Raw genomic sequence first — 23194 nt, forward strand, 5'->3', positions numbered from 1 at the left:
TACATGAGGGATTATAGGTGTCTTTGCCAGGTTACCTGGGATGTTTTTTCCTCCCAATCACAACACAGCACTAGGAGGAAAAGTTCTTCTAAAATCCCAGGACCTATGTATGCTCTTCCATAGATATGCAGATAAGTAATGAAGTCACCTGGAGCATAAGTTGCTCACAGTAATGTCTTGCTTTCCTGAAAATAACAGGTGATATCCAACTAATCTGTTCTGTCAGTGCAAGGATTTCCACTTAAGCAGCCGAACTCGCCATGTATCTCTTAAATTTGATCTGGGGGTTTCCCCAGTCCTCCCGAGCAGATGTGAGGAGGGCAAGGAACACCCACAGGGAGATGAATGGGGGAAGGTCCATTGCTCAAGCAGAAATCCTTGCCAGTGACAGAATGAGTTAGTTAGGTCCCTCCCTATGCTTATATTTTGAAAGAGAAAAGTAGCAACACCCTACTTTTGGCTCCTGAGTTAGGAACTGGACTCGTTTAAACAACGCACTGATTTTCAAAAAATTGTTTGCTATCTTTGCCCTAGAAATTTAGGGATTTCTTTAACCAAAATGAGACCAGTGACCCAAGCAAAGATACCAGCATGATCCTTACAGTGGAAGGGCGAACATTTCCAGTGGATGTCTTCTACATTCAGAGGTCTGTTCCTGTTTAATACTCGTAAGTGGTGACTAGAGGAGCGTGCATCTTGTGACACCCGCTTGTCGTCCAAAAGTCTGGGCGGGAAAGGGAAGCATTAAACGGACCTTAGGTATTATTTTAAAGAGTTGTCTTTACATGGGTACCGGCACGTTGAGGATGTAAACCTGAAATCTTGCTTTCCAATTGAATGTGTCTTTCTCCTATTTTGTGAGCAACAGGCGCAGACTTCAGTGGAGGAGGGCTTCGGGAACCTTCCCCCGTCCCCTTCTGCACCGGCCAGCTGGAGCAGACTTCAGACGAGTGCTACGGGGACTCGGTGGAATCTTCATGCTTTTCCTCCCCTGGAATCTTAGTCCTTCCCTTCCCCCTCCACAGAAGGGATATGGGCAAACCTGGCAGCACCTTCATGCCCTCTCTCCTCCTCCTCCACAGAAGGAGATGGACAGGTCCGGTGGCAGAAGTGGGCTCGTTTTTTTACCCCTGCACACACAGTGCTTGCTTTTGTGCTTGCGCTGGGCAAGGAAATGTGGGTGTCATAGGCGGATAATCGTGTGCTTTGTGAATCGTGTCCCTTTTATGTTCTTGCGACCTTACTATGTTTGTGTCAGGCATCTTTGAGGAATGTTCGAGTAACAGTGGCAAAGCATTCTGGGAGAGTAGCCATGTTAGTCTAGGGTAGCTGAACCAGCAGACAGTCTTCAGGGTTTATCATTAGATGCATGAAGCAGTGCATATATATGGATGTAGTAATTTAGTCCTTTGTTTTTCATTCCTTAAACACTGTATGAGGTGATGGCGTATTATGCAAATATTAGAGGCTTGAGTTTCCAATCTCTCCAATTTTTATTTTAATATTTTTAAATATACAAATTTCCATTCCTTTCTGAGGAAAACTAGGACAGCTATTTGATTTAAAACAACAACAACATGTGGCTACTTACTAGTGCATATAGGGCTGCCTCATATGTGCATGTACATAACTTGATTCCGATATGCTTGGTCCTACCAGCTGAATGGGTGCACTGATTTCACTGGAAAGCTTTTGTATGATGTGGTATGGAAATTCTGTGGATGGCGTTGTATCTGTGATGACCCTCTTGCATATGCAAGATCACATGATGCAGGCATTGAGTATTAAGCTTCCATGTGTGATCCAGTCCATAGTTAGATGTAAATGTTCATATAGGGCATTGCCATATTGAACGCCTTCTCTGCATGTTAGAGGCTCTTACAAAATTTGCTTGTTGTGTTAAATTGGATATTGCAGGCCCTTATAATAGATGCATAGAATTTATTCAGGTAGTAAGAAGCAATTTTGTGTGTTTTTACAATGCTGAGTGCTTTGTAGGCAAATATAAGTACAACTGAACTGTTTAAAAAAGTAACTTGTTTAGATGTCAAAGCAACATATTGATTGAACTGTTTTTCTGCAATTGTGAAATAAATTCTTGTGCGTGTATGTGATATAGAGATGGAGGACTCTCTAGATACAGATATTCAGGATTTGTGATAATGTCAAAGAAACAAGTGAAGTTATTTTAAGTGACTTGTGAAGAATTCAGAAAGGTCCAGCTAGCGCCAGGATTAATTTTTAGGTCATGTATCAAGCATACTTCAAGTATGTGAGCTGTCTGTATTACTTATGAAAATCTAACTATATATTCCCTTCTTTATCCTGGTGATAAGAGCATGTTTTGCCTTCCTTACTTGAAACTCATGTCTATGCTTTTTCCAACAGTCCTGTTCCAGATTATGTGAAATCAACTGTGGAAACTGTTATGAAAATTCATCAGACAGAAGGTGATGGGGATATACTGGCATTTTTAACTGGCCAGGTAGACACAAAAGAAATGTTTGTCCTGTTGAAATTGTTACTTTGGTATAAGATATGTTCACTTTGTGCTGTGCAATAATTCTGAAAACATTTTTTTTATGCAGAATGTGTGTGAGAGGGAGCAAGGATGTAAAATGATAGTTTCAATAATTCTAGAATTTAGGGTTGCTGCATACACCTGTTTGGGGTTATACTAAACTGTGAAATACCACTGTGGTTCTAATCTGATTTGGGAAGCTTCTAAGTCGCCTGCTTCCACCTGCTTACTATGGTTTTGCTTCATCAGCCATATTTCAGTTCGTTCAATCAGTTGTATTTCAGTACAGCTTGAGCTTCCCACTTACTCCGCCGGGACCATATAACACCGGTCCTGAGAGATCTGCATTGGCTCCCAGTACGTTTCCGAACACAATTCGAAGTGTTGGTGCTGACCTTTAAAGCCCTAAATGGCCTTGGTCCTGTATACCTGAAGGAACGTCTCCACCCCCATCGTTCTATCTGGACATTGAGATCCAGCGCCAAGGGCCTTCTGGCAGTTCCCTCATTGCGAGAAGTTAAGTTACAGGGAACCAGACAAAGAGCCTTCTCGGTAGTGGCACCCGCCCTGTGGAACGCCCTCCCATCAAATGTCAAGGAAATAAGCAGCTATCCTATTTTTAAACGACATCTGAAGGCAGCCTTGTTTAGGGAAGTTTTTACTATTTAATGCTGTATTGTTTTTAACACTTGATTGGGAGCTGCCCAGAGTGGCTGGGGAAACTCAGCCAGATTTGGGGGGGGGGTATAAATAATAAATTATTATTATTACTCCGCAAGCTACTCCTATTGTACAACAATACCATGCAAATTTAGCATTCGTTTCTGTTAAGAGCCTCAGATGTGGTCCTTTCCATTTGCTTTTCCAGCCTAGGACGTGTCTGAACTGGTGCCTGTGTTCTTTGGCTTTAATTGATCATAGCAGCAACTTGTGAAAGTAGTAATGATGATGTACAGGAGAGAACTACACCAGCATTATGCTTCCTCCTCTGCAAACTGTGTCCACGGTTGTAGCACCATGTATATTTCTGTCTCTAACACAGAATGCCTTCCTTGTAGCACACATACAATGTAGGTTGTAGTGACAGGAGATGCAGTGGAGCGCACTTGACTTGGCAAATCCCAAGGGTTAAAAATTCCCTGAAATAATTTTGACAATATAGAAGGAATTTGGCCTGTGTGTTTCAGATGTTTGGAAGCTACAATCTCAAACAGAGATGCCATTAAAACATGTAGATTCTGAAGACTGTCACTTGTACTGCTAGTATGAACTGTTCTACTACCCGGGTAGAAAGAAAATTTATTACAGTACCTCTAAATTAATCAAAACAACTGTATTACCAGTATGGAATAATTATGTTCAAATACCTTTTTGGAGTTCCAGAAATGGAGAAATCATAGCTATTTTGGTCAATTGAAAGGCTGAGCTATTTCTTACAGCGCTTAAACGAAAGTATTTGCAGCTCAGAAGTTCTCTTTCCCTGCTACAGCTTGTAATGTGGAAGGGGGGTTTCCTGGAACTATCCCACTGTGTGGTCCAGCTAGCTGCTGAAGCTTGCAGTTCTCATCACAAGAAAATCTTAGTTCAGTCAAGAGAGAGAGAGAAAGCAGAAATCACTTGTGCATCCTCTTGTCATTGTTTGTTGTATACAAAGCAGACCTCTTGATAGCTTGTGATTCGGAAGTTGTGCAGTATTTAAGCATGAACTGCAAAGTCGGATTCTCATTCTTGTGTGTCTGCTGGAATGGAACGATAAGACACAGTAATTGCAGGGGTCAGCAAACTTTTCCAGCAGGGGGCCGGTTCACTGTCCCTCAGACCTTGTGGGGGGCCGGTCTAGATTTTGAAAAAAACCAATGAACGAATTCCTATGCCCCACAAATAACCTATGCCCCATTTTAAATCCCTATGCCCCATTTTAAATAAAAGCACACATTGTACTCATGTAAAAACACCAGGCAGGCTCCACAAATAACCCAGAGATGCATTTTTAATAAAAGGACACATTCTACTCATGTAAAAACACGCTGATTCCCAGACTGTCCACGGGCTGGATTTACAAGGCGATTGGGCTGGATCCGGTCCCTGGGCCTTAGTTTGCCTACCCATGGAGTATTGGATAAAGATCGCCGGTCATCTGGCAACTTTTAAATAACACGTGAGAAGAAATTCTAGCGAGACACTACAGTATTTTGTTTTTTAAATTCTCTAAATCTGCTTCAGTCTCCGTGATATGATATTGGAGCTTAAATTCATTTTGATCTGCTTATATTGATGTTTTTCTAGGAGGAAGTGGAAACAGTTGTTTCTATGCTGATAGAGCAGGCCCGGGTCCTTGCTCGCTCAGGGATGAAAAGACACCTGCGAGTTCTTCCAATGTATGCAGGATTACCTGCTACTGAGCAGATGAAAGTGTTTGAGAGGGTATCTCCCAACGTTAGAAAGGTAAAGTTGCTTCCATTGTCATAAATGAATAGTGCACTGTGCTTGCGAATTGGTGGCATTGCCCACCATCAATTAATGTTTCGCCACATTGCATTTGGTAACCACATGGTAACAATGCGTTTCCCCACGTTGCATTTGGTAACCAATGCTGTAGGGTTTTCTGTAAGTCTCCCTCTTGGGATCAACTCCATGTACCCTTCTTGCTAAATAAGAATTTTTACTCATTTTTATATTGCTTAGAGCAGCCTTTCTCAACCTTGGGCTCCCTGATGTTGTTGGACTACCACTCTCATCATCTCTGACTGCTGCCCCTGCTAGTTATGGATGATGGGGGTTGTAGTCCAATAGCATATGGTGATCCAAGGTTGAGAAAGGCTGGCTTAGAGGTTAATCATCTCTATGCTTTGCTGCTGCAGTTCATGGTAGCTAGTTTACTTCCCTCAAAATGCTGAATGCAAGACTACAACCCCTGCCCTGCAACAATGCCCACCCAGGTTGTTTGTAATGAATATGTTGCTTTATTTTATCTTATTTAATTCTTTGAAGACTTTGTGCTTTTCTTCTCAGCTGCAGGGTACATATCTGCCCTTATACAAATCAATGGCTCTCTTTTTTGCAGCACCTTCAGAGTTTTGTGTGTGCGTGCTTAGTTCTTTTCTTTAATGCAGCTTTTCAGACAAGCATTATTGCTGCTAGGCTAACCACTCCTAGAAAACTTTCTGAATTAGAGTCCCATTATTGTGATTCCCCCCTTATAGCAAACTTTTTCTGCTTTTATTTTCTTAAACTTAGCAAGTCAGGAATCAGCAAGCATAATAAATCCCAAAGAAACTGGCTTTCTTTATTCTTTCAGGTGATAGTGGCCACTAATATTGCAGAAACGTCCATCACAATCAATGGAATTTCATTTGTGATTGACTGTGGCTTTGTGAAACTCCGTGCGTATAACCCCAAAACAGCTATTGAATGCCTTGTGGTTGTCCCAGTATCAAAGGCCTCTGCCAATCAGAGAGCAGGTCGTGCAGGCCGGAACCGCTCAGGAAAATGCTACAGACTTTACACAGGTGAAGTGTGTGTAACACTTAAAGCTTTGCTCTTTTGTTTGTGGCTTGGGTGGCACTGTACTTAAAAATCTTTCCTCTCCTCTTCAGTGGGGTCCCCTGACCCACCAGCTTGCTGTATTTGGGGTTGGGTGTGGGCACCAGGGATTGCATTTCTCAGTTTACATTTCTCAGAAACATTCACTTTGCAGGCCTTTTTCACCTGATTCAAACCCTTCCATCTCTGATTCTACATGCTTGACATGTTCAGTACTCGCTTTTGCATTTAGATAAAAATTCTCAGGCACCAGATACTGCAAAATTACCTTCTTCAAAAACCTTTTGCCAACATCATCTTGTTTAGTTAAGTTGTCTTGTTTATCTCAATTCCTTACTAAGCATAATGGTTAACATTAGGAATGTCTTGTTTATTCTTGTTTTTTCTTAAGTTCTGGAATGTTGTAGAGGTTTTTGACTTGAAAGATTTGCATTTTGAAACGTGTGCCCTCTTCACAGAGGAAGACTTTGAGAAGTTGCCACAGTCCACCATTCCCGAGATGCAGCGCAGTAACCTGGCACCAGTCATCTTGCAGCTCAAGGCTTTAGGAATTGACAATGTGCTTAGATTTCCTTTCCTCTCAGTAAGTATGGGATTCTTGTTTAATTTTTCCGTGTTCTGTGGTTTGTCAACTTTGTCTACACGGTATAAGCCATTTTACAAGGACTGCAAGGTCTGCTGTCCTGTTGTGTTTATGTGGACCATATGCATATCTTCCTGTTAAATGCCAGATTAAGAAGTATTCCTTCGCTTTTATGTTTGTTTCTGCATGTCTCATGGCTCTTTTGGAATAAAGGTTCTAAATGCCTGCAGGCTATAAGGAGAGAGGTTAAAAAGAGCTTGAAAGTCTCTAATGTTCTCTGAACATTACTAGTAGGTAGCAGACCATCAGAGGTCAATGGTTCATAGCCTTGTAACTATTGCTCTGACACTCAGGCAGTAGGATAGGGTGGACCTAACACCAAGGTCGAGTGTTTGCCTAACTGCTTCTGAAGAGCCCTGTGTTTTTAGTAAAGAAAGCAAGAACCTCGGGAACCTCCACAGAAAAAAAAAAGCATCCATTTTCAGATGGCTTTCCAATCCAGTGCTGCTGTTTTGTTAATTTACGCAGTGGAACTTACCCTACCTTTGCTCTGCCCTGCAGCCCCTCTGGTGAAGACACTGTTGGTGTTATTGGCAATAGACTGCTTGGTGGTTGTGATTTTAATTGTAAACTACTTTGAGATGTTGAATAGCCGAGAAAGTGGTATATAACGATAAATATATAGATCTGTTAACTAGATTTCGCAATCTCTTCCCATGTTTAGCTTGTGATTGAACGTTATTTGCTGAATGGGGACATCTAGGGGTCTTCATGGCTAATAACATGCTGCAGCATGCAGAATATAGAGTAACCTGGGACTGAACAGCTTTTGGTCACAGCAGCACTGGTCAGGTTCCACATGCCCAGAACACCCTGTCTTTGAGCAGCACAGCACCCTGGACTTGTTCTGACCAGGATCCATTGAAATTGCACTGAACAAATATAGTCAGTTCCAACAGAGAGAGTTTTTGGTGATGTAGCATGGAAAGATGTTGCATCAGTCTAGCACACTTGAGTTGTCCATTGTTCCCTTGTGGGCAGCTTTGGCAGATGATTCACTAAAATTTAATTTTACTCTGATTCCGTCTCATACAAGTCCAGTGTCTCTTTGCTTCCTGATTCTTTTCATCCCAGCCTTCAATACCAGTCTCTGGCCAAAATATTGGAGCACATGGTTCTAGGTTTTGCAGTGTTCCCCCTGTCATCCCTTCAACACACTCCAGCTGTCACGAGCAATTTAATAAAACATATATATTAAATGCAAGCATACTTGTACTGTTCAAATAATTTCCCCCACTAGCAGGATTTTGATGTAGCTTTCTAAATCTTTGGATTTATTAGATCCTATATATAACTTCCGTTTCCAGTGCCACCTTACCCTTGCAGTTCTGGAATATTTAAAGTTTCTGGTTTAGTACTTAATATTTGGACTTCAGTGCTTTAGGTGCCTCCACAAGGCAGTTCTGAAACTCTGTTCATGTTAATCAGGGGTCACCAGCTTTTTTTTAATGTAGTGGGCAACGGTCACAAAATGTGGGCATGGCATAACACAAAATGTCTGCCACAATTAAAAGAGCAAAAAAGAAAGAAAAGGGACCACAAAATGGTGCAGCCATTCTTCCTCCTATCAGCTGCCCCATCAATAGTGGGGAAATGAACCCACATCAGAGAGAAGCTGTTTGTATCTTGCATTGAATAAAATGTAGATATGTTTAAGGGAGCTTATTTAATTAAAAGAGGCTGAGGCACTGTGGACAAGAACTAAGCAGGAAAGCCAAACAGTCTATTGTGGATTTTTACTGAGAACGTTTATGGGTGCCATGAAAGGTACTGGCACTTGGCAGGCATTGAGTTGAAGACACCTGAGCTAACCATTTGAGTGCAAGGCTCTAGTTTGCTGAGATGTTATCCAGCATGACTGCTAGAGAAATTTGTCTCAAGTAGCTAGCAAAACCAGAAGATTTCGAAGTCTTGATGTTCACAGCCTGTACAAGGCTATGAAGCAGTGTTGACCTGCATGGCTCACAACTCTTTTCAGGAAATATCTAAAAAAGTTTTCGACTGTGAAATACCTGCAGGCATAAGCGGGACCTGGGTGAGCGATCACATGGGAGCCCTTATTTGTGTCCCTTGAGTTCATTGTAATGTAATAAATGTCCTTACAGTAGGCAGAACAAATGGTATGTATGTGTTTTCCCCCCAGCCTCCACCTGCTCAGTCAATGGTGCAAGCTTTGGAGCTGCTCTATGCATTAGGAGGTAAGGTTCCTCTGCTGATTTCCGTCTAAGGCCCTGCACTTTAGACTTAACTCCAAAATGTTAAAAGGAAAACTGAAATGTAATAGTGGACTTTTATTGTTAGCATCTCATGAGGAGCACGTCAGGCTTTTGAGATGCTGGGAGATAATGTGTTTTCTTTAAACAGGGTATTGTGGTTTCAAGATAGTCATTTATCTCTACAATCACTGTCTGAGTCGGGTTTCCATGCTCAGATTTTCTGCAGTTGCTTTCCCATTGTGTTCCCATAATAATTCTGTTTGGTTTGTATGGAGACGCATGTGCAAGGCAAGCCGCTGATGGATTTTCATGGGTGGTTTGCAAGTACAGACATGTGAACAAGCCTTTCTCATTATATAGTCCGTTGGAGTAATTGAGAATTATAATAAGTAAAGCAGTCCTTCAAGGTGTGGGGTTTTCATTAGAACCCTCTCGCTTTCCTATTCTCAGCCTATATGGATATTGACTATGTAGTTTTTATATAAAAGAAGGCACTAACTTATATAGCCAAGTTTGGGAGTGATAGCTAGGACCCAGTCTCCTAGTAGCAGCTTTGGCTAGATGCTCCAGGAGCCCTCTTTGCCCTCTGTGATAATACCTATAATCTGAGGTTGCTATCAGATCTATTTGCAAAGCACGCATAATTAAATCCTACAGTAAAAGAAGTAAGGGTGTGTTATATATGTGCCGCTACAAGATCAGAGACCATGTGAGGCAGCTACCTTGCGGCAGCTGGGAAGATATGGATCTGGTCAGTAGCTGAATGGGAGACAGCATGGGAGTACCGTGTTTACCACCTTTAGCTCCATGGTAGAAGAAGAGTGGGCTTAAATGTAGTAAAATAAAAATGCATCTGCTTTGCCTCATGGATGAAGTCAGTACAGTGGTACCTTGGGTTAAGTACTTAATTCATTCCGAACCTGAAACTGAATTAAGTACTTAATTCATTCTGAACCTGAAACTGTTCTCAACCTGAAGCACCACTTTAGCTAATGGGGCCTCCTGCTGCCGCTGCACAGATGCTGCACAATTTCTGTTCTCATCCTGAAGAAAAGTTCTTAACCCGAGGTACTATTTCTGGGTTAGCGGAGTTTGTAACCTGAAGTGTACTACAGGTACCACTGTAGTGGTATTCAGGCTGCTTCTTTTGGCTTACTGGTAGAGGTAATAAAGAGCAGCTTGTTTATAATTCGATGGAGTGCCCAAGAAACCCATCTTGCATGCTGCAGAATGGCTTGTCTCTGATTCTCCCAGCAGCTCACAGTTTCTGCTTTTTAGGTGCAGGAATAAATTTTAGCTAGAATTTTAGTTCCTCAGAATAGTACATGCAGTATCACAATACTTCTCTGTGGAGAGAGTCATGCCTATAATTAATTTGTTTTGAAATACTTTATAACCCTGTGTTGAGTCATCAGTATGTATTTGCATTTTATATTGCTGCTGTTTTTCCTGCAGGGCTTGATAAATATTGTCGCCTCACGGAACCTCTTGGAATCAGGATAGCTGAGTTTCCTTTGAACCCGATGTTTGCAAAGATGCTCCTAGAATCAGGTAATGCCAGTGTCATGCAACTGTAAATCAGCTTGTGTATCGTTAGTCCAGCTTAATTAATATGCTGTAGGTCTCCCAGTGACTTCTATGTTGTGGTACGTGGCATACAAGTGCCATAAATAAATCCACCTCTATTGTATTTGTTTTTGTTGCTGTAAACTGATTATTTGTTGTTTGAGCTGGATACCATAATGTGAACAAATGAGTCTTTGAATGCCGGATGCAACAGAGAATAGTGAAGAAAGTAGTTTACATACCTAGGTTTTACATTGAGCTGGAAGCCTTTAATCCACTGCATGGCTCTGGAGATGCAACAGGCAACGCCACAGTAGATGGTATTAGATTGCTGCCAGAATCTCAAGCAATATGGGATTTTAGTTGGATTATCTTCTGTGTGGTTCCTAGTGATGAGCAGACATCCTGCGCTCCCTGCCTCAACTTGCTTGAGAACTAAACATGTGTGTTAAATAAATGTAATCCATCAACAGCTGCTGTTCTGGTATTTGGCCTGCTATCATTATGTTATTGTTATTATTATTTAATTAAATTTATATTTATCCGAAGATCACAGGGCTGTTTACAGCATGTTCTATCCTAGAAAATAGCTGTTTCAACAAGCATTTTGAAATGACATTTAGAGTTTCTGTTCTCCACTACATTGCAGAAGCAAAATATTAGGATTGTATCCAGGGATAGCATCCTGCTAGCGAAAGTTTTTCTGCTTGCACAAAGTGAGGCAACCCATTTCCATCAATCCCTCGAACCCATTGCGGCCCTCTATGCTATATCCCATACAGTTCCAGGGGGTCACCTAGCCTTTAGGGAAGCTTTTTTTTGGTGGGAAGAGGGACTGTATTAAGTTAGAGGGATTGGTGAAAACTGGGTGCCCTGCCCTGCAGAAGCACTTCTCTTAGATGGAGCCACCACTTTATATAACCCATAGTGTTTCCTGTCATATAGTTCTTTGAGAGCTGCTATAGCTATTTTTAATATAGCACGTGTGAGGAATATAAAATTTTCTCAATGTGCTTTGTGTTGTCAGTGTAAAAGTAAAGTTCCTTCTCCCCTAAACTCATTTTGCAGGGAATTTTGGCTGCTCACAGGAGATCCTGAGCATTGCAGCCATGATGCAGATCCAGAATATCTTTATGATTCCTCCAAACCAAAAGACACAAGCTGTAAGTGCCATTTCTGAACTCAGCTCTGTTACACTGGAAAGAGCCACTGGAACTCACTGCCCAGGAAATCTGTTTGCTGTCACTGCTTAACTGGTGTTGCAATGCAAACTGAAAAAATGTTGTTCCAGCAGTTCTGTTGCCTTGGCTCTCATTATTTCTGGCTCTTTCAGTTCTGTTGTTTTCATATGATGCTTCTTGCTTTGCATTTTAATTGTGATTGCTATTTAATCTTTGTTGCTGTTAACCACCTTGGGCATATTTTGCAAGAAGTGGAAAGGTGCAATATAATATTTTTTGAGTGAGCTACTTGCTTTCAGGATGTGGGGAAAGGAATGAAATACTCATTTAAACTTTTTCTGAGAGGTTGGAAAATGAATGATTCCGTAGCTAAAGAGATTATTCCACTAAAAAAATGTTGGACAGACATACAAATTACGTCTAAGTTGAAAACATTGTATTACATTTATTTGTGCATACCTTCTAGTGGCAAATGGTGAGCATGAGAAAATTACAGTATGTTTAACTTTCCCCCAAAGATTTATTAGAAATACATAGTAGTTTTAAATACTGGGTATGTGTACAATTTCCCTTAAAAATGCTTTTAACAAAATAATGTTATTCATAGAAGAAATTGTAAGTACTAAATGCGGAAAGGAATAAGCAGTGACGGTAGATGCACTGAAAATTGTAAAGGTTGAGGATTCTGTTCTCAAATTCGTTCACAAATGGAGTCCTATTGATATTGCTGAATATGGTTCCTGTCTAAAGGGTGTCTGTGGGGTTTTGTTGTTGCTGCTTTACCAAAATGTTCCTCCTTTTCAGATCAGAGAACACAGAAAATTTGCTGTGGAGGAAGGTGACCATCTCACTATGCTTAATGCATATGAAGCCTTTATAAAAGTAAGTAAGCTCAAAAGGAGGTACGAGATTTTTGCCGGCCTTGAATCCAGTTGTTGTGGATGTTAGAAGTTTGGGGACATCCAACATAGCAATTAATAGGATCAGATGTGTGTTGTGAGCGAAGCAAAGTCAGTTCTGGTTTTGATGTAGGCAGGGAGTTGTGCAGAGCCCTAAAGCTCCACTTAGTTTGATCAGAGAATATATTCATCTAAATCAAGCTAGGTTTGTCCTGGGGTGTAAAATCACAGCCCCACTGGTGTGTTTATTGTTAGGTGTATTTAAAGCATTAGAGTACGTTACCAAAAGCCCCATTCAGCCATTCTTGGAATTCAGAGAATGGATATTATGACAATCCATTCTGAAGTTTATTTGGCAGTGAAGACTAGGAACTTGTGTGTATGTTGTGATATTTAAAACAAATGATGAGGCTCTCAAGTTTCACACACACACCAGGTCCTCTGCTAACCCATGACCTTGTAAAATATTTGTTTACCATCATGTTTGCTTACACTTGGAGTGTAAAATAATAATAATAATGCTTTGACTGTAGAATTCCCTCATCTATAATGGCTTTGTCAACTAAAATTTAGATTCAGAATGAAAAGAAATTTGATAGTGGCACACATAATTCCTCACAACATTATTATTCAGTGAAACTGAATATTAGTTAACTTTTGTCTGTCCTGAATCTTCTATGTCTATACAGAACATATTTAAACTCCGGAATTTGCTACCACCAGATATGGTAATGGCCACTAAATTGAATGACTTTGAATGTGGTTAAGACAAATTCACAGAGGACAAGGCTCTCAATGGCTACAAGCCATTATGATGGTGCTGCCTCTGATATTGGACGCAGTTTGCTCCTGAACACCAGTTGTTGCAGATCATAAGTGGGAAAAGTTCTTTTCAGCTCCTATTTCTGGCCTTCCCATAGGCATCTTGTTGGTCACAGTGAGAATAATCTACTGGCCTAGATGTGTCTCTTCTTAACATTCCTAACATGAGATTTTCCCAGGATCAACTGATATGTTTGAAATGCAGGAGTAGCTAAGTACCAGAGTCTCCTTTCCAGATTCCGTCCTTCAGCATGACCTGTTCTTGCCAGGAGAGTTGTAGGATTTTAGACTGATCTGTTGCAAACTGATTTTTGGCTGGTGCATGCATCCCCACTCACATAATATTAGGAAAAGAAACCTGGAGATAAAGTCAGAGCTAAAACACCTTTATAAAGCAAGATTTTTAAGGTCGTTCAGCTGTTCCTTTTTCTTTGCAGCACAACAAGAGTTCCCAGTGGTGTCAAGATCACTTTCTGAATTATAAAGGTCTTGTCCGAGCCACAACTGTGAGAGAGCAGCTGAAAAAACTTCTTGTCAAGTTCAAAGTACCAAAAAAGTCCAGTGAAGGTATGAGCAAGAGAGAAGAGATCTTGGCAATTTCTTATTTATTGCCTATACTCTGTTTAGTACAAAAAAACCCCCAGAATTGCCAACTGTGAGCTGCATGGGAGCTTCACAACATTTGTAGCATTGGTTTCTTTCTATTGTGCGTTAATCCAGTGGTGGCTGTCTGTTGTTGGAAGAGAATGCATTAACAGAATGTGGCAATTTGTGGTGGTCTCCCAATCTTCCTTTAGCCCATTCCCACTCTAAATCTGCTCCAGATAGTTGAGGGACCTTCCAGAGCAGATTTAGTGTGGCATAGGGGACTGCAGTAATGGGTAGGGGTGCCACCAAAAATTACCGCCTCCTGTTTTTCTGAATGAAAGCCTTCCGTCAGTGAACAGTCACCGTTGGATTCCACCGTTGGATTTTTTTAGCATGATCTTTTTTATCCATTTGCTTTACACTGCTTCAGCGATGTATATTGTGTTTTTACTACTGTAAAAGCTTTCTAATGTACTAAGTGTAGAGCACCTATTCCTCACTTTTACATTCATTTCAGTCTTTGTATAACAAGCTTGAATATTTATTTAAACCCATGAGTTCTGGAAACTGGAATAGACTTTATTAGCTTTGCAGACAGCCCTTTTGGCATCTGAAACTTCCCTCTTCCTTGCAAAGTCTGTTTATGTTTGACTAGATTATATGTTGCATTGTCGGCGGGGGGGCGGGGGGAGCCAGGCAACAGTATAGTGTATTGTGGAAACAGAAGTGAACACACCTAACCAGAAAAATTGCTTAAGCAGGAAGGTGCTTATTAAAGAGAACACGATAATCAGAAGCATGCTCGGCATAAGTTAAACGTGTGCATACCTTGGTTCCAGGTGATTGTAAACATAAAGGGCATACATGATAAATGTAATCACAGGGATATTGTTATTAAGATTTATTCTTCACCCTTCAATTAAGTTATCAGGATAGCTAACAAAAACCCAGTTCTGTAGTACAATACTATAAAATATAACCCGCCATAGTACTTGAAGTTCAGTGTATGTTAAAACTACTGAAATTGTAGGTGATATTCAACGTAAGTTTTACTCAGAGGAAACTCATTAAAATTAATTAACATGACTTAGTGTGCTCTGAGTAAAACTTGCATACCGCCCTATGTATGTAAAAACAAAAAACAAACCCCCCCGAAACAGGTCTGGAAGAATGCTTCCCTCCTCCTCTTTTTGTTAAACAGTTGCCACAGTAAGGAAAAGCTTAGGGCAGATGCATGTAGTGATTTTTGTTGTTTTAATGGAAAGCAGATGTCGATTTCAGCAGATGAATTGTGTGTGTGTGCATGCGTGCGCACACACACACACGCACGCACACACACACACACACACACGAAGGGATAGGAGCTTAGCGACTTTTCATCTGGCTCCCCCCCCCCGCCCCTTCACTCCCTCAGCTCCTTTTTCACCTAGGTAGAAAGGATATGTGCCTGTATTATTTCCCTTTGCAAGTGGAAGAGCAGCTGGGGGGGGGGGAGTGGTGTTGAACAGAAAACCAGCAGTAGAGAAAGGTTAAGCATCCCCTACCATTCTATTCTCAAAATGTCAGCCTCCCACAGCTGGTTTTTGTTCAAACTTTTTTTAAAAAAACCCCAGACAATGTGTTACATGTGTTTGCCATGCAAAATTTAGTTTGGTCCTTCCAAAAGATGTCCGAGATCTGTCACATCTCAGAAAGTGATTTCCACAGATAAATGATCAGCTCCACCTATTTTATCTGGTTGTGATAACAATTCAATCATCTATTGAGCTTCAAAAGAGATAAAACAGCTATGTGATGCTTAATATCCCAAATAATGAGCACTAAACTAATTTAAAAATTCCTTCAGAGTTCCACTTTCCCCCCTGCTCGTTTGCGATCATTTGACTAGGCACTTAATTTGCTCTTGACCATTGGCCACACTGGCTGAAGTTGATGTGAGTTGTAGTCCAAAACATTTGAAGCACACAATGTTGGAGAAAGCTGGTGTTATCTGATGAGCTTTGTGGAATGACTGGTCCATTTCCTCCTTTTAGGAGATCCAGACCCTGTTCTAAGGTGTATAGTTTCTGGATTCTTTGCTAATGCAGCCAGATTTCACTCTACCGGAGCATACAGGTAAATGTGAGGTTTGTTGTGATAAGCATCCCAAAATGAAAAAAAACACTGTCCTGGCTTTACTAGTGATAATTACTGTAGTTCAGGCCTCTGAGAGTAAGGGGAAGATAAAAGGGAACATAGTGGGGCCATATAGACCAGAATTGTCTTTAAATCCTTACAAAGGGTTCATTGGAAAGCCAGTAGCCATAAAAAAATAATGATGCTTCCTTGTCAGTACCATCAGCTGGTAATACGTCAGGTTGAAACAAATTAGCATTCTGTCTCCTGGCTTAGTTGAGCTTCAACAGCTTAGAAGAGACTGGAAAAAAACTTGAAGCAGTCCACTAAGTGGACTGAGCAATATTTCAGGCGAATAAGAGGTAAAGAAAGGTATTTCAAAGGCACCAATAAATAAACAAGCTTCCAGGTCAGTTTTCAGCATCCTTTGATAGTTTTGCTTATCTACGATCAGGCTTATAACTGAGGGGGAAAAGGTGTATTTTTAGGCACAGTCCCATTGCTGTGTAATGAATAAATATTATAAGTCTAAAATAATTGTTGTTCTTTCAAGGACTATTCGCGATGACCATGAACTTTATATACACCCCACCTCAGTGCTGTATGCAGAGAAGCCTCCTCGTTGGTACGTTGAAAAGGTTTTCATTAGCGTGCTGGTTGAGCTTAACACTCTACATCGTTGAGAGTTGCTTCTTTCACAGAACACATCCCATCTGGTAGATTGTGGCTTCAGAATACGTGCTGTACTCTTCATTCCACACTATACTTACATCGAGAAAAAGCGATAAAGGTAGATGGAGCACTACCAGCAACAAGTTGTAGAAGTTGTTGCATGACTGGGAAGCCAAGTAGCTGGTTTCCCCCTCCCAAACAGCAGGATCAAGGAGCTTGTGATCTGAGAAGGTGTAAACATTTGCTTCCATGACAGTGGGGAGGTTTGTAATGCCTTTACAAAGGCATGCATGTGAAATTCAGCATATCTTGTGCATATCCTCCAATTTTGAAGGATGATGCAATGAGCAGTAACTGGTAGTGCTGCCTTTGTGTTTTGATTGCGGTATAAAAACGTACACTTGCATTAGATGGTTTTCCAACCATTGGGAATGACATTCCAGGCTCGCTAGTAACCCAATCCACATCAAGTCATAAGGAGAAGGTAGGCAACATAGAGAAGGATCTTTTATATAGGGAATTCAGGTGGGAACATGCATAAAGATGGTGGTATTCATATTTTATACATAGTAAACCCATTGAAATTAATGGACCTGGCTAAGTCAGGTCTGCTCTCAGTGAAACTTAGTTGAATACCACCCAGTGACTTTTGAATTAAGGCTAGGTGTCTAGATCTTGAAACCTTTCCAATGCAATATTAAGTGGGAATGTATCCAAATGTTCTCTTAGTGGATGTGCCTTTTCTTGCTGTATTTTTAGGGTTGTCTACAATGAAGTCATGCAGACCTCAAAGTATTACATGCGAGACGTGACAGCAATTGAATCTGCTTGGCTATTGGAACTGGCCCCTCACTTTTACCAGCAAGGAACGGTACGGACTCGGCATAGCCTCCAAACGGTACCATTGCCGTATTGGCAGCTCTTGTTATTCTTCTATGCTTTTACCTGTGCTTGCAAAATGGGTTTGCATAAGTATATCCCCTCTCCCCACCACCCCAGCTTTTGCTTCTATTTATTTAATTGTTTGAAAGTTACCAATAATTAATAAAACCCTGTTCCAGATAAAGATTACTTTATATCACAATATTATGCAGATAAATTAACTTGAAAAGCACAATATTTCTTCTAGCAGTGCCTCATGGGATAAGTAGTCCAAGTTGTAGTGTAGCTTGTTGCCCAAAGCTCCGACCAGTTTGTACACCACAACTATCGCAACACAGTGCCTCCAACTGGTCTGGAAGAGTTTGATGATCAATTGTATCAAAGGCTTTGAGAGGTCTAGCAGTATGAAAAGGATTGTGCTCCCTCAGTTGAGTTCTCGGTACAAATAATCCACCAGAGCAGTTTCTGTTGAGAACGGTGGTCTGAAAGCTAAGTGATAATGGATCTAGAAAAATCAGTTTCACACGAATATCTGCTCCTTGCATTTTCAATGTTATACGGCACTACAGTAACCATATGCAACCTGGTACACAAAACCTGTATGCTTGGGCAGTGTGTGAACCCATCCTGAAATTATTGATATTGTCTGCTTTGTGTCCTGTAATGCATTCAAATTGATTGTGCTGCAGAACATAAAAAAGTTCTGGAAGTGGTTTTGGCCACTTAGCAAAAGTGTTTCAGGTATGGTTTGAGAAGGAAATGAGCCAACACCACAATTATATTAAATCTTCTAGGAATCCGGTATCTGTAATTAAGTGAGTTGATAGCACTAAAATATTCCAATATTGTGCCTCCCTGTGTCACATATAAAGTGGTTCCTTTAACTACACAGCAGTTATGCAAATCATTATTCCATTACTTAATCAAAAGTAACTGGCAATTGCTATAGTAATTGCTCATAATTATCATAGCTTCATATTATATGACTCCATAGGCATGTTGTACCTCCTTGTATGACTAGAAATTCTGGCAGAGACTTCTCAGTGAAAAGGCTGGCACAATTTAAAAATAATATCAGTTATGTGTGATTGGTCAGAATTACACAAATATAAGGAAATTTGTTAAATTGAGTATTTGTTCAATGTTAGTTATATACAGAGTAGATTCATTTAAGTTAATGGAAATGATTAACCTAAGTCTGTTGTTTTCACTGTGTCTACTCTAAATATCACTTGATGGATGCAACCCAGGGTTTTGGGAGATGGGGGCAATCTATTTTTGACTGCTTTTGTCCAGATTGGAAAATAATAGTCGTATCAGCAGGAAAACTTCTTCTTTTAAAAATGCTTCCATCTTTGGACATAACACAGTCAACAGAAGAAACTAGGAGGCTGTTCTACAATGCAGGAACTAAGGATATCTGGCTCTGTGAACCATTTGATGCAAAGTCTTTAAATTGTGAGACTTAGTGGCATCTCCAGATACGAGAGCTCAGGTAGAAATTGTTGCGTGGAGGTGTTCCCTAAGGTATCCTGAGTTCCTACCATATTGGGATGCAACTTCCTATTTTGAAGCTTGAAAAGTAGAAATGTGAGTAACTCACATACTTACTTTTTACCACTTCTAAGAATGTGCAAAGTGACTTTAAAGCTGTCTTTACCTGTTACCTGCAGCAGTGTGATTGGTGCCACATTGTTGTTGTATCCCACACTACTCTGGTAGTATAAGGGTTTTTTTGCAGAAGTGATTTGGGCACAATATCAAGGCAGTTACTACTGCCATGTTGTGTAAATGCACTCAGATCTGTGTAACAGGCCTGATCCAGCATTTTATACCTTATGGAATAGTGTTGGAGCAGCCATAAGATGGCAGAAGTCACATTTCTCCATGTAAAATTCAAAGTAACCCTAAGGCGTACCTGCTAGTGCTAAATGCTGGAGGTTGGGTAATAGTATGCTTCTGGAGACAAAGAGAGAAGAGAAGGAATAAGACAGGCATAGGCAAACTCGGCCCTCCAGATGTTTGGGGACTACAATTCCCATCATCTCTGACCACTGGTCCTGTTAGCTAGGGATGATGGGAGTTGTAGTCCCAAACATCTGGAGGGCTGAGTTTGCCTATGCCTTGAATAAGAGAACTCCTGTAAATAGCTTGATCCCACACCACAAGCATGCACTGGAAGGCAGAAACCCTCTTCTTGGAAAGACTGGTTGGGTGCCTCTATAATGCTAGAGTTGCTGTTGGTGTGATAACCTGTTGTCTTTGCAATAAATAAAGGCATTACCCAGACAGCATTAATACTGTTATGGTAGATAACAATATAGCAGATGTTTTCCTTAAGACAAAACTCAGCAATATTGCAGGTGAGCAGGGGTGTTTTTGTTTAAGCACCAGGCAGCGAAGTCGTCTATGGCTTTTTAAATAGCACTGATTCCTATACTGGCAATGCTGGCATGCTTGATGTGTTTTCTCAGCTATTGCAAAATGAAATGACATTTTAGTTGGCGTAGAGTTCCTAATGCAGGACGGAATTTGTTGCTAACATGGAGACTGATGTAATTTGGAATAGAAAAGTATATCGCTTGGAGCATTTATGAATTTTATGAAAACCAAAAACGATGCTTTCATTTCGTTGCAGCACCTTTCCCTGAAAGCCAAAAGAACTAAAGTGGACGATCACTGACTCGCCGCGGCTGTCAAACTTTTCAGCGCGTGACGCAGAACCTGCCGCCAATTTGAAACTGTGCTACTGTCCATCCAACAATTAGTTGATTAGCAACCTGACCCCACATCAACTATAACTGTTGAAATGCCTGCCTGCCAGGATCCTGTAGGGATTTTTGCATGACGAATACATTGTAACACTTAAGTAGAGCTTGCATTGTGGATATTTTTTTATCCTACAGTCTTAAATGTGATGACCGCTCCTGTTCCCCAGGGCAATTTTGCTCCTTTTAAACTAGGTAGTTTGAAACTAACAATACAAAAGAAGACATAACAAAATTGTAGGGAATTTCGCAATATGTGGATAGCAACACTTGAACCCCTTGGGAAGGAAGGGGGTGTGTGTGGGGGAAACGACACCCTCAGAATGAGGAGGTGGCGCTCAGGATCCTTTAGACCACTGTGAAAGCTGTTGGTCATCCTAGACCTGCTTGCAAATTGTAGGCAGATTTGGGACCACAAGCAAAGCCTTGAAATACCTTAATGGGTTGCAATGAAAACCTTGAAACTGTGATTGTGCCTAACTGCTGTGATTTTCCTTTTTTTGCTGTCAAGCAATAGGTTTCTAATACTTTATTGACTTTCCCTTCTTTTCTCCTTCACATTTTTTTTCATGACTTGCTTACAAGCCGAACCTGTTTCCATAAACATGATGTGTTAACGTGCACCAAAGTTTCCCACCCACCTCAAAGTTTAAGCACTTTTAGAGAGGAGTTTAATTGGGCAGGATGTACATTACGTTCGCAAGCAAGGTTGGATGCAAGATGCTTGCTTTTTTGTTTCAGAATGAAAAATAACTTGAGGGGCAGCCTCTTGCAGAAATAATCTGATTGTATTACTAACATTTTTTGATCCTGTGGATGTTGAAAAACTGCCGTGCTGGATCCGTGGTATTGCAAAACTTGCTTTGGAGTGAGAGTCAAGATTGCCACCACCAATCAGACAGTTGGCAGTTATATATTTTACAAAAGTATAAACCTCTTTGCAGCCTGGAAGCCATCTAAGTAACATATAACAAGATAAACGGGATGGTGGGTGGGGGAACCTGCAGAAAAAAAATGTTGACTGCACACCACTGAGGAGTGCCATCATTAGATAGACACAGGAGGACCATCTTAGAGGAAGTTCTCCTTTGTTCTCCAGATTGCGGAGGAGGAAGTTGAAGAGGAGCCTTTCATCAGAAAGTCGGACAGAGGCAGGGCCACTTAGACCTTCACTGAGTGTCCTGAAGATACTGTTATTTCCAGACCAAAAAACCACACCATTCCTTATTCTGCTTCTGATGTCACTACAGTATAAGATTGAAAGATGATCTATGAGGAGAAGTTGGGTCTTCTCATCTCCTTATGCTTCTTAATCCCTTTCCTTGTGTGCAAATTTTCCTTGCTTCCATCCTGAATAGAGGTAATATCTGATTAGAACGAGTGCAATAAGTTTTAAGTTCCCAGCTTGCAATTTGTGGAACTGACCCGTTTTCAGGAAAAGTTCCTGTTGCTATGTGAGCTAGTGAAATCTATCTGATGGTGCTGTCAGTGAACGCCATTGTGCTTCCATGAACCCTGGAGAAAAAAATGCGTATAGGATACATGGTGAACTTAGCAGCTGTTATGACTACCTTCCTCAAGGACGAAGCGTGGTCTTTGTAGCATGCACTGGTTAAACTGCAGTTGCTGCCTTTCCACAAAAAAACCCTTTGTTGCATCAGCAATATAGTTTCAGATAAGTAAATATTTATTTTCACATAACATTTATTTTACAGTGATGTGGTTTCAATGTGTGGGTTTGGTTTTAGAACATTGGCTTGTTGTTGTTTTTTGAATGTCTTGTTCCTTCGCCTCTTTTTAAAACATATGTAAATGACAGCATTTTATTTTTTTTACACAGAATAAGGGTCTTCCTTGCCCTGGATGTGCATTAAGAGCCACTTTTTCAGACCTTCCCTCCCCTTCTGCTCCCCACAAACCTGCAAAGAAGCTTGTTCTGTCAGAATGTGGTCCACTCAGTGTCTTTGTGCTGTATATATTAGCTTAACAAAATTTCATTCCCACCCCTGGAATTCTGATGCAACTGGGTTTGTCCCTCTCTTTCTCTCTCTCTCTGTATGTGAACTCTGTAGAGCCGGGGTTGTCTTTTTATTTTTATGTACTGTGTGGTGTCCAGAATATTGTTGACACCCCATTATGGGCATCTGAACTTGTATCTAAAAGGTGTTTTCCCTTTCAAGGAGCTTACAAAGACCCAGATACAAAGTGTGTAAATTTCCATGTTGCTTTGTCCTCTGGTATCATACTTTATAGAGAAAAAATAAAGCTGTGGAATTAAGAAATATTGGATTGTTGTGCCTATTAATGCTTACTAAGTTGTGGAACCTCTTAAGTTAATTATCTGCATCACTTATTAAGACTTTGTTTTATTATGGACCGGTGGGAAGCTGTTTTGGAGAATGAATTTGTTGTAAATACATCCACTGGCATTGTCATGTGTATCCTGCAACTTACCGTATTTTTCGCACCATAGGACGCACTTTTTCCCTCCTAAAAAGCAAGGGAAAATGTGTGTGCGTCCTATGGAGTGAATGCAGGCTTTCGCTGAAGCCTGGAGAGCGAGAGGGGTCGGTGCGCACCGACCCCTCTCGCTCTCCAGGCTTCAGGAAGCTATCCGCTAGCCGTGGGAGACCCAGCTCTCCCACGGCTAGCGGAGTGCTGCATTAATCCCGAAGCTTGGGGCGTGCGGAGCTCAGCGCGCCCCAAGCTTCTGGGTGCCGGCAAGGTCTCCGCTAGCGGAAGCAGAGCGCCCCGCGCGCCAGGCAGACATCAGCCAGC

At 41.0% G+C, this 23194-nt stretch overlaps 1 protein-coding gene across 4 annotated transcripts in view; it reads left to right on the plus strand.

Moving 5' to 3' along the window:
- DHX35 (DEAH-box helicase 35) overlaps window positions 1–22700 on the plus strand; it is a 42635-nt gene extending 19935 nt beyond the window's left edge. For 2 of the 4 annotated variants that reach the window (XM_053394057.1, XM_053394059.1), the window contains exons 9-22: window positions 535–647; window positions 2389–2485; window positions 4808–4966; window positions 5820–6030; window positions 6523–6647; window positions 8851–8905; window positions 10379–10474; window positions 11558–11652; window positions 12475–12552; window positions 13829–13958; window positions 16013–16094; window positions 16648–16719; window positions 17526–17637; window positions 20287–22700. In XM_053394057.1, coding sequence (XP_053250032.1) covers window positions 535–647; window positions 2389–2485; window positions 4808–4966; window positions 5820–6030; window positions 6523–6647; window positions 8851–8905; window positions 10379–10474; window positions 11558–11652; window positions 12475–12552; window positions 13829–13958; window positions 16013–16094; window positions 16648–16719; window positions 17526–17637; window positions 20287–20331 — 1470 coding nt within the window. In that variant the 3' untranslated portion in view covers window positions 20332–22700. Of the gene's footprint in view, window positions 1–534; window positions 648–868; window positions 1097–2388; window positions 2486–4807; window positions 4967–5819; window positions 6031–6522; window positions 6648–8850; window positions 8906–10378; window positions 10475–11557; window positions 11653–12474; window positions 12553–13828; window positions 13959–16012; window positions 16095–16647; window positions 16720–17525; window positions 17665–20286 lie in introns of all 4 variants that reach the window. The other 2 variants (XM_053394056.1, XM_053394058.1) reach the window with 2 other exon arrangements.
- The last annotated feature ends 494 nt before the right edge of the window (window positions 22701–23194 follow it).

This window comes from Podarcis raffonei, chromosome 6 (assembly GCF_027172205.1).
Source record: "Podarcis raffonei isolate rPodRaf1 chromosome 6, rPodRaf1.pri, whole genome shotgun sequence".
In the NCBI taxonomy this organism is placed as follows: domain Eukaryota; kingdom Metazoa; phylum Chordata; class Lepidosauria; order Squamata; family Lacertidae; genus Podarcis; species Podarcis raffonei.